Source organism: Canis lupus, chromosome 32 (assembly GCF_011100685.1).
Source record: "Canis lupus familiaris isolate Mischka breed German Shepherd chromosome 32, alternate assembly UU_Cfam_GSD_1.0, whole genome shotgun sequence".
Taxonomy (NCBI): domain Eukaryota; kingdom Metazoa; phylum Chordata; class Mammalia; order Carnivora; family Canidae; genus Canis; species Canis lupus.
In genome coordinates, this window is record NC_049253.1 from 13,048,490 (window position 1) to 13,060,208 (window position 11,719).

General features: G+C 36.7%; 1 protein-coding gene across 5 annotated transcripts in view; it reads left to right on the forward strand.

Moving 5' to 3' along the window:
* Positions 1-1,116, forward strand: part of TBCK (TBC1 domain containing kinase) — a 222,984-nt gene extending 221,868 nt beyond the window's left edge. For all 5 annotated transcript variants that reach the window (XM_038581969.1, XM_038581968.1, XM_038581970.1 and 2 more), the window contains one exon: positions 539-1,116. In XM_038581969.1, coding sequence (XP_038437897.1) covers positions 539-649 — 111 coding nt within the window. In that variant the 3' untranslated portion in view covers positions 650-1,116. The remainder of the gene's footprint in view (positions 1-538) is intronic.
* The last annotated feature ends 10,603 nt before the right edge of the window (positions 1,117-11,719 follow it).

Below are 11,719 nucleotides of genomic sequence, written 5' to 3' on the forward strand. Positions count from 1 at the left end.
AAATTCATTCCAAGTTTGTGGTCTCAAACTGTTCATTGAAGTTGCTCCAGAAACATGTTACAAGTTTATGGACTCTCTCTTGGACATAATACATGGAATTGCAATAACTAGTAAATTGACAGTAATGTCACAAATTGTTCAGTATAGATTTGGGAATATTTTAACTATCACTGAAAGAATACATGAAAAATAGTAATATTAATGACCTCTGGAGAGGGAAACTGAGAAGACAGGAAGGAGGAATTTACTTCTCACTGTAATACTATTTGAATATTTACCATGTATATTTACTGTCTGTTCTGACAAGTTTAAAAAGAGAACTAAAGAGACACATTTATTCCATAGTATAAAGGAGCTGTCAATATGTTAAATGGTGATTTGATTTATATTAAAAACTCGATTAATGATATTCATTGATACATCAGTGATAGTATTATTAGTTTCGTCTTTCACAGCTTGAGAAAAAAATGGAATAGGAGAAATAGAGATTTTGTATATCCTCTATAAATTTGGCCTTTTTTTTTTTTTTTTTTTTTAGTTTGCAGCTCATCTTGTGAAGATGAAATATCCAAGAATCTGCATTTTAGATGGTGGCATTAATAAGATCAAGCCAACAGGCCTCCTCACTGTCCCATCTCCTCAAATATGAAGAACCAGGACTGTGACTGTGAAAAGGACAGAGTGATATCAGCCCTCAACAGCCCAACTCTTCATAGCCTCACCACTCTAAAACAGCTAGACTTCCACATTGTGGCATTGCCATAAAGTTTTGTCCTGAAGCCTTTTTTTTAATCTCATAACCCACATGTTCAGCTATCCAGGCAACAAACTTGACTGTACATGTATTGCTGAAAGAATTTCCTTAACAGTGAAATCCGATCATGTATTTTTACCACAGTGCAACACAAAGCCAGAGGAATTCAGCTGACAAGGCAGATTTAGCATTATCAAGAAATCTCAATTGCACTGAAAAAATCTGTCTCCCGTTGCACTGAACAGACAGTCCTAACAAAGGTATTATTTAGAACCATAGACTGAATGAAGGTTGAAGTCATCTTTCCATGATAATGAAAAGTAAAAAGCTATTCACAATATATTCCTTATAAGTGAATGCTATATTTGGTGACTCATTTTTGGCCCAAACAGATTATGTGTGTGTCTGTGTGTGTGTATGGTTTGTTGAGAAGAATTTAGCCCACTGAAAAAAGTAATAATAATTTACTTCCAGCAAAATGAAAGTCAGAAACCATTCACATTAGATAGAACATTTATTTATCACCTATAGCAGAGAAACCCAAAATAAGAGTGACTTAAACCAACTGGAACTGTACTTCTCACATTAAAGTCTCCATAATGAGTCTAGGGCTAGTATACTGGTTGTATAATCATTAAGAATTCAGGTATCAGGCAGCCCAGGTGGCTCAGCAGTTTAGCACAGCCTTTGGCCCAGGATGTGATCCTAGAGACCCGGGATCAAGTCCCCACATCAGGCTCCCTGCATGGGGCCTGCTTCTCTCTCTGCCTGTGTCTCTGCCTCTCTCTGTGTGTTTGTCTCTCATGAATAAATAAATAAAATCTTTTAAAAATTAAAAAAAAAGAGAACTCAGGTATCTGTACATTGCTTTATGGTTTCTGTCTCATGGATCAAGATGGCTGCTCAGCTCACACCATCACATATGCCATTTAGAAGGAAGGGAATGAAGGAGGAATGAGAGGGTGTGGGAGAAGCAAAGAAAAAGGGAGGGAGCATAGAAGAAAGGGGAGAAGGAAAAGAATGTTCTTTCTCTTTAAGGGCACAAACCAGAAGTTGCACATATTACTTCTGCTTATATGCCATCGGACAGAACTTATATGTGTGGCCACACTTAGCTGTAAGAAAAACTGGGAATATATAACCTTTGGCTGAGCAATCATTTACCCAGGTAAAAATTTTATTTTTTGAGCTTTAATTATTTAAAAAATTTATTAAACATTTATTATTAAAATTTTTATTATTTACTGTGTGGGAAGAGGAAAACTTATATTGAAGATAATTAGCACCCTATACCACATTATTCTAAAAATTAAGTAGTGTACTTCATCGAATCTAAGACATGTCATAATTGTATATACTATAAAGAAAGAAAAAATGCAGCCAATTTAACTGGACATACCATCAATTATAAGATGCATTCCCATTTCAGAAATGTGAAAAAAATATCCATCTTAGAATTATTGAAATATAGCATCTTTCTTGACTATCTTCAATTTTAACTGAACAGTGGTGGGTTTTTTTTTTTTCCCTCTTTAACTTATATTCCTCTTCAGTGTTAGGACTACTAGATGTAGAACATTTCAATAAGAGCCTCAATTCAACTCTGACTGTGCTTTTATTTCTATTTGTTTTGGTTTTTTGCATCTACTTTTTTTAGTGAGATAAAATTTACATACCATGAAATTCATCCTTTTTAAATGTATAACTCAGTGGTTTTTAGTATATTCACAAAATAGTGCAATCATCACTACTGTCTAATTCCAGAACATTTTTATTCTCCAAAAAAGAAATTCTGTAACTATTTGCAGTTATTCCCCATTAATCCCTCCCAAGATCTTTGATTTAATGTTTGTGTATGGTGTAAGATGGGTATCCAAACACATTCTTGCGTGTAGATACTAAGCTGTCCCAGAGGCTATGTCATTTTGTTTTGCTTCATTGAATTATATTTAGTCATTCACCAAATATGTCTTAAATACCTATTAGATGCAAGACACTAACATAATTAGTGGTTATATCATTCTCTGACCCCTACACAATATACAAAGAAAAATTTAAGAATAGTAAGAAAATGTTTCCACCATTTCCTTAATAGTATTTTGAGATCATTATCTACCATAATAAGAGAAATATCATTAAGTCCTCTTATCCTTTCCTTCAACCTTTTGTGATTTATTCATTCTCATGACTATGAGGACATAATGCAGCACTGTTGATCACTTGAAAGGAGTGGTTCTGAGTTTTAAGTTTGCCTTACTGAGAAAGCAGAGAAGGATGAGGAGTGGAGAATTGAATGAATTGGAAGGTAGCAGGAGAAGATGAAGACCTGGGTATTAAGGAGAGTTGTGTAAGAAGATAATAGTAGCCAACCTCCATCACAATTTTGCATTTGATCTTTCTTAAAACTCAATAGATTTAGATTTATTTTTATTTTTACTTATTTATTTTTTTTTATTTATTCATGAGAGACAGAGAGAGAGAGAGGCAGAGACACAGGCAGAGGAAGAAACAGGCTCCATGCAGGGACCCCAATGTGGGACTCGATCCCAGAATCCCGGGATCTCGCCCTGATCCAAAGGCAAACAGCTCAACCGCTGAGCCACCCAGGTGTCCCTAGATTTATTTTTTAATGAGTTTTTTAAACATTAAAATTATGAATATTTAATATTATCAACAGTAAAATAAGAAAGAGCATATAGTCACTTCCGTGCTTACATGCTAGGAATGATATTCGGTGGCAGATATTTCCAACAAAATTAACCTCAACAACTATTTGTTGATCTAAACCTATATGACCCATAACTGTAGAGGCCCTTTGTTTTTTGTTTTTTGTTTTTTAATATTTTATTTATTTATCCATGAGAGACACAGCAAGAGACAGAGACATAGGCAGAGGGAGAAGCAGGCTCCCTGCAGGAAGCCTGATGCTGGACTCGACCCCAGGACCCCAGGATCATGCCCTGGGCTAAAAGCAGACGCTCAACCGCTGAGCCACCCAGGCGTCCCTATAGAGGCTCTTTGTAATATATCATTGACTCCTACACTATCACTATCAGCACTATGTTTCTTTTTCAATCTGCCTGGAATGCCCTTTACTACCACCACCAGCCCCAAAAATGCACAAACACTCACACTTATAAATCCTTCATAATCCAGTAGCAGCAGCATCTCCAGTCATCTCAGTCTTCCTCATACTGCATTAAAAGCCTCAATACCCAAAGCATTCCATTCATACTTCTAATAATAGACTTATTACATCATTTTGCAATTATCTGTTCACATTTGGGGCCCATATTAAAACTGAGCTCCTTAAGGTCAAAGACCATAATTTATACTTCTTTTTGTATTCAGCAACCCACTACACTGGAGATGCTTGTTAAGTGTAAAACTTGGGTCTCTTACTTAGGGATTTTAGAATTTATATGGATAGGGGAAAAAAGAGATAATTTTTTTCCAATGCAAACTTACCTGGTACCTGGTCATATATAAATATATTGAAATCTCAATTCACTGAGTGAAGAAAAAAAATCTCTAATGTTCTACCCAACTCTAAAATTCTGTAATTCTATAAGTTGGAACAAGTAACTTCTAACTACAAAGTAAACTAAGCTAGCTGCATCTTTTCCAAAGCATAAAAATGCTAAATTAAAAAAAATGTATTTATGCACAAGAGACACACAAAGAGAGGCAGAGACATAGGCAGAAGGAGGATGAAGCAGGCGCCATGCAGAGAGCCCAATGTGGGACTCGATCCTGTAACCCTGGGACCACACCCTGAGCCAAAGGCAGATGCTCAACCACTGAGCCACCCAGTTGTCCCAAAATGCTAAATTTAAAAAGATTAAAACTGTCTTAATACTTAACCAATTTCTTGATGTCAGATCTGAAGAGGAACTGAAATACTATCAGGCCCATGGAATATCAGGTATCAATATAGGCCCTAGGAATGGTGGTTTTAATGCACATTGGATTAAAAGACACAGCCTTGGGCCTTCCAGTAGGGAGTTTATATTGACTACTAGAAACAAGTGACAGTCTCAAAGAACTCTTTGTTCCATGAAATGACTAAAAATAACCCCACCAAATCAGGGAAGGTGCAGGAGGGACTGTCCTGGTACTGAGTGAAGAAAGACAAATCTGTTGTAGACAGATGGAAGTGTTCAATAATGTGTTCAAAATGGTGTTCAAAATGTGTTCAATATGTGTTCAAAATAATTGTTCAAAATGTTGGGGTAAGGGGGCACCTGGGTGGCTCAGTGTTTGAGTGCCTGCCTTCAGCCCAGGGAGTGATCCTGGAGTCCAAAGATGGAGTCCCACATCAGGCTCCCTGCATGGAGTCTATTTCTCTATTTCTCTCTCGGCATATGTCTCTGTCTCTGTCTCTCTCTCTCTCATGAATAAATAAATTAAATCTTAAAAAAGAAAAGAAAAGAAAAGAAATGTTGGGGTAAGTCCTAAAATTAGAACAGGTTTTTAGGCATGTGTTCATCTATCTAAAAATGAGAACAATAAATAATGTCAGACTTTTGGAAAGCATAGATGGTGCTGGATCTTTGACTCCTCTGTTTCCTTCTCCAAATAGTTACATAAATACAGTTGACCCTCAGACAACACAGGGGTTAGAGGCACCAATCCGTACACAGTCAAAAATCCATGTACAACTTTGACTGCCTACTGTTGACCCTAAGCCTCACCAATAACAAACAGTTGAGTAACACATATTTTGTATATTATATGTATTAAATTCTTTATCCTTACAATAGAGTAAGCTAGAGAAAAGGCAATGTTAAAGAAATCATAAGGAAGAGAAAATACCTTTAGAGTACTGTACTGTACTTATTGAAAAAAATTCTCATGTCAGTGGACCTGCACAGTTCAAACTTGTATTGTTCAAGGGTCAATTGTACTTATTTATAGGTTAATATCAAAAGTATGGTACAGCCTCTCTAAAAGATCTTATGCAGTAGTATCATCTGATAAAACCCATTCTAAACATATAGGACTGCTGCCTAGAGTGCTGTAGAGTTGGTGAATGTTTTACTGTATCGGAGTCATACATAGTCACCTCAAGGGTATACGTGGCTCATATATGCCTTTTGCTAACCAAATAATTCAATCTTCTTGGTAAACATTCATTAAGCCAAAGAGGGGAAGCAAAACAATAATATTTATGATAGATTTTTGTTTGGATGTTCAATCCTGAGACAACTTCACAACTACCACCTTAGATTTTATGTGGAAAAATAACAGGAGTGTTAAAAACCTTCACTGTCTGACACTAGCAAGTGCTCACACACAAACTTTAGGTTTTGCAACCCAGTTTTATCGCATTTAATATTAGAAACAGTACACATTACAAATAAGCCATTTTAAAAGTTAGCCATATTTTTTAAGTTGCATGTATTTATATCTTTTCTGAGTAATTTTCTTATTAATGTCTTATGATAGATGCTTGTCACATGAAGATTAAACTTGTATCTTGGAAAATTCAGTGTTCTTTAGATAGACTGTGGTATTTGTAGCTTCTACCATGACTTCCAGGCTTCATGTCTCCTTGGACTGACATTCTTTAATATTTTTTTCTCCTTCCTTCAGAGGACACATTTTTAGTTTGCATTCTCTGCAACATTGCAATAATACTGTTCTGTTCTAATGCTCACTGTGACCAGTAAACAGTGCATGGATGAGTACCAAGTACTCATTGCATTGTATTGTCAACATTCCTGAATATTATATATTAATCCTCTGGGTGGTGGAGGTTAAAATCCTGTCCAGTCTTGGCTTAAGACTAATCTTAGAGCTATAACACATGCATTTAAAACATTAGATCAGATTCTAAATATTGCATCCTGCCACTCTAAAAGATACAGCTTTTGAAAATATTACTATCTTTATATAGAAATGTGACTTTAAAAAAAAACAGCACATGACTTAATATTCTCTTGAAAACTATAATAGTGTGATCACTAGGTAAAGCATTAAAATCTAGTATAATCCAAGCATTAATTGTATCATTCACTCTTGAAATTTATTCTTGTTTCCCATCCTTATTACTTTTTTTCAATTTAATTAGCATACTTTGCAGTCCTTTATAGAAGAATAACATATTATTTTAAGGCTTATAGTGTGCTGGAACTGGCTCCTAGTGGCTTGGGACAGCTGAATATACCCATTTCTTCCCAACTCTATGTTTAATGATCTCACACTGGTAACTTAAAATTGGCAACAGCAGAAGTATTTACACCATAGAAACAGCAAATATCACAAATCATGGTTTTCCTTTTGTTATTTTTTTTAAAAGCCAGCTAGTTATATTCACCAGCAAACTATAGGTTTAACCATCCTATGGTCATTATGTTGTCTATAGATTACAAATCATGAAGGTAAAAGGAATTTTAAAGATCATCCAATCCAAGCATCATTGTTTCAAACAAAAAGAACAATGAAACGATTTTGCAAAAAATCACATAGCCAGTAAAGGATCCAAAATTATAATTCTGCTTTCGTGATTGATTCCTAACCCATTTCTCAGTCCATCACATATAGACAGAGAAGGCAAAAGGACACCAATTTCACCCCATTACACATTCATTACAGATCAGTTTTAGGTCAGGCTCTGTGTTAGATGATGCATCAGATACAAAATTGAACAACTACAATTGTTGATTAAACTCACTGTTGACGGGATCCCTGGGTGGCTCAGCGGTTTGGCGCCTGCCTTTGGCCCAGGGTGCGATCCTGGAGACCCGGGATCGAATCCCACGTCGGGCTCCCGGTGCATGGAGCCTCTGCTTCTCCCTCTGCCTGTGTCTCTGCCTCTCTCTCTCTCTCTCTCTCTCTCTCTCTGTGACTATCATAAATAAATAAAAATTTATTTAAAAAAACTCACTGTTGACTATGTGACATAGAAGTGCCACTTAACATCAGCTCCTAGGAGATGCTGCTCCACTGCCCCTATCATATTCACTATTCAAAATAAAGATTCCTCACACACACACACAGACAAAATATAGCTAACTATTTGAGCTAAGGATAGAACCACTGTGAGGAACCCTTGTTAATGTTACCTCTTAACCTCCAATAAAACATTACCCAGAAAACATCCCTGGTAGAGAACCACATTGTCTCCATCTACAGTCAAGTCCTTTATATACAGGGTCACAATTGGCCTTCAATCATTGCCTTCTAGTCCATAGCTAGGGACTAGGCTCAGAGGATTGGAAAAGTCCTTGTATCAGCCGCCTAGTTACATGTGGAAAGCCAAGAAGATTTATCTGGGGAGGGCAAAGGGAACCTAATTTCTAGGTCTTTTAATCATAGAAGAAACAGGTCACTTAGGTCATTTGCTAACTTAAAAAATATATATTTTTATGCACTGAGATAAACTATCCTGATAATTTATTACTTGTCAGATAACATATCTTTTCTAAAATTATCTATAGGACGATTAATAATCCCATCTACCATGTATGTATTCATTGCCATGGACACCATATAGGGTCATTAAGGATCTGAAAGGCATGTGAGGAATATGACTACTGGATCGAGGCCAAATGACACAGAGTAATTTGCATAGTGTCATGCCACCAAGGAGAATCTTTTTTTTTTTTTAATGGATAATGAGAATTAAAAACAATCTCTGCATTCACACATTATTATTAAATATATATGGCAATATAGAGACAGGATAAAGCATCTAACTTAATGCATTGTCCAGTGTGACCATTTTAACTCCTTATTCTGAGTCTATTTCCTGTTTACAAAGGATTCAAGAGGTTCTTGTCCCAAAAGTGTTGCACACCCTGTCCCCCACCTGCCCTAGCTTGACTGTGCTCTGCTCATGATTGAGATTAGCCTTGGGATGAAGGCCTACCCTGAGAAACTACTATAAACAGAATTCATTTTCAGAGACATATCCATTTACTGCTGTGTAGCAAAAAAAGTTATCACACCATATCAATTCAGAGGTAGGAGGTTCCTATGAATTATTTCCTTTCTTAAATTAATCTGATAGAGACTGCTCAGTGTTTCAACCCTCCTTTGGAGCTAATATAACTCAATGACTCTATAGTCCCCCTAAACTGTGATTTATCTATGTTTGGTTTGTAACAGATTTTTTTTGTATCAACACACCTTATTGTTAATATCAGAAAATCATTTTGATTTATGCTACCATCTGATGCCTGAAAAGAGGTCTGAGATGAGCATTTTCCTGGTAGCAAGGAAATTTTTAAAAACACTCCTCTCCCTTTTATATTAATTTAACTATCCTAAGCAGATTAAGTCTAACAGTATCCCAGGTAATAGAAAAGAACTAGTTCAGATTTCAGAAATAAACATATATATAAATATTTATATAGCTATTGGTTAACTAATATTTTATAAAACCATGGAATGAAGTGTGCTGATTGGACATTGAAGCACACACTCCAAAATATATTTACTTGTGAATCACATATTTTTAAAGTGTAAATGTAGAGATGAATGAAATTATTTAAGGAGATAGTTTGAAAAAAGACATTACATCTTAACCCACTTATTTCAATATCAATTCTGGCAATGTCATTTTAACATGAATCGTCGGCAGCAAGACAACAACAACTTAAAATTTCAGTGGTGACTTATAAAACTTACATTAAACCAGATGTTATATACTTGTATAGAAACTACCCATAGATGACAGTAGGTCAAGCAGAAGCTGACTATATTAATTGCCCCATAAATAATTAACTATGTGACATTCTGAAATGACTTTAAAACTACCCCTTTTGATTAAATGATGTAATATCAAAATTCATATTAAAGTTCATTATTGGGATCCCTGGGTGGCGCAGCGGTTTGGCGCCTGCCTTTGGCCCAGTGCGCGATCCTGGAGACCCGGGATCGAATCCCACGTCGGGCTTCCGGTGCATGGAGCCTGCTTCTCCCTCTGCCTGTGTCTCTGCCTCTCTCTCTCTGTGTGTGTGTGACTATCATAAAAAAAAAAAATTAAAAAAAAATAAATAAAGTTCATTATAGTCAGCAAAATTAATTCTATTAAATCAGTAGAATAGTTTTTATTCTATTAAAGGATAAAAATGAGGAAATTAATTGTTGTAATTATTTAGTTCTTTTAATTAACGAGTCCTGTCTATGACATTAACTGAACCGTTTTAAAAGCTGCTAGGTGCTTTTTGTAAAGCCTGATTGAAATTTTATGTGAGTGGATTTTTGGGTATGTACTTCTACTACTTAATCAGCTAGAACAAAAAGTTGATTTGTAGGATCTGAACAAAATGCTAAATTAAATATCTGGTACAAATTAGTTGTTAAAAATAACCAAATGAAAACAGTAAATTTTTAAAAAGTCTTACTGAAACTCCAAAGCTGTTATTCCCAACATAGACCCTCTACTTGACATATCTTGGCTCTAGGTCACGTTTTTGTTGCTCCATGAGAGCACATGAATGATTTAGCTATCTCAAAGGTTGGTGAAACCTTAACTCCTCCATGATGCTTTCCCCTCAAATGGCATGTGTTTTTTTGCTCACCCAGCTCTTAGAGGGCTGGAATGAGGAAGGACTGTGGGCTGTGATTTCAGGTTGGCTGGCAATTGTTGTCCTCATGGTTGAGAGAGGGATTGAACTTTCTCAAGGATCTTTCCTTTCACAACACTAAGTACCCTTACACCGACCAGAATCACGGTCAATCCCACTTCTTGCAGCACGGTTCAGGAAGCTCAGCCTCCACTGTGGCTGTCTCCAGAGCAGGGCCTCCTCAACTCGTGCGTCAGACTTTAACTTCCCAGACACCTTGAGAATGGGAAACGTGTCAAAATCCCAGCGCTAACACATTAAGAGTAAGTTGTCAAAAGACACAGAGAAAAACAATACACATTTCAGAAAGAGGACAAAGAAGCAAGAGTTAGAGTTTCTCTCCCCTAAGAAACCACAAATTAGAGACAACCTGCAGAAAGAGGGAGAGAGCAAGAATCCAAGAACCTTGCTCTTCTGGCCTCTCCTCAGCCCCCTCTCAGTGTGTGTGCCCTGTGCAATTCCCTCAGGGATAATAGCCTTTATCCAGCCCATCTCCCAGGCTTATGAAGCTCATGGAAGAGCATTCTGTAAAGAGAAAAGTATCATTCAAATGTAATCTGCTTAGGCACCTGGGTGGCTCAGTCGGTTAAGCGTTGGACTCCTGGTTCCAGGTTAAGGTCATCATCTCAGGTTCCTGAGATCCAGCCCCCAGTCGGGCTCCCTGCTCAACACAGTCTACTGGAGATTCTCTCCCTTCCTCCTCTGCTCCTCCCCACTCCTCACATTCTCTCAAATAAAATCTTTTTTTTTTTTATGTAATATGCTTACAATTTTTATAAAAGTCATAACTGATCTATCAAACTGTTAAGCTAAAATTTAGACCTATTGTGCTTTTTTAAAGATTTTTTATTTATTTATTCATGATAGACATAGAGAGAGAGAGAGAGATGCAGAGACACAGGCAGAGGGAGAAGCAGGCTCCATGCAGGGAGCCGGACATGGGACTCGATCCCAGGACTCCAGGATTGCACCCTGGGCCAAAGGCAGGCGCTAAACCGCTGAGCCACCCAGGGATCCCCCTATTGTACTGTTTTAAGAAGAAATTTTGACACAAAAAATACTCTTACAGTTGTATCTTTGGTCCTATAAGGCAACATAAACAGGAGGGAAGCCTTCCCCAGCAGTGTTAAAATAGATTATACACTACACACTTGCCACTGTTTGATTAAAAGCAACTGTTTCTGCTAAATGGATACATTTTATCCAAGATCCTTTCAGATTTCTCTTTGTTTTACATATCACCTTCCTCCAACCCAGTTTTACCAACTTAAAACACCCTCTTTTTACAATAATCTAAATTCTCTCTTGATAAAATCTGGCAGTTTCAGCTTTGCCAATAGCCATCTACACCTAGATGACAGAGATTGACTTTATTTCAAATCCACTCTTG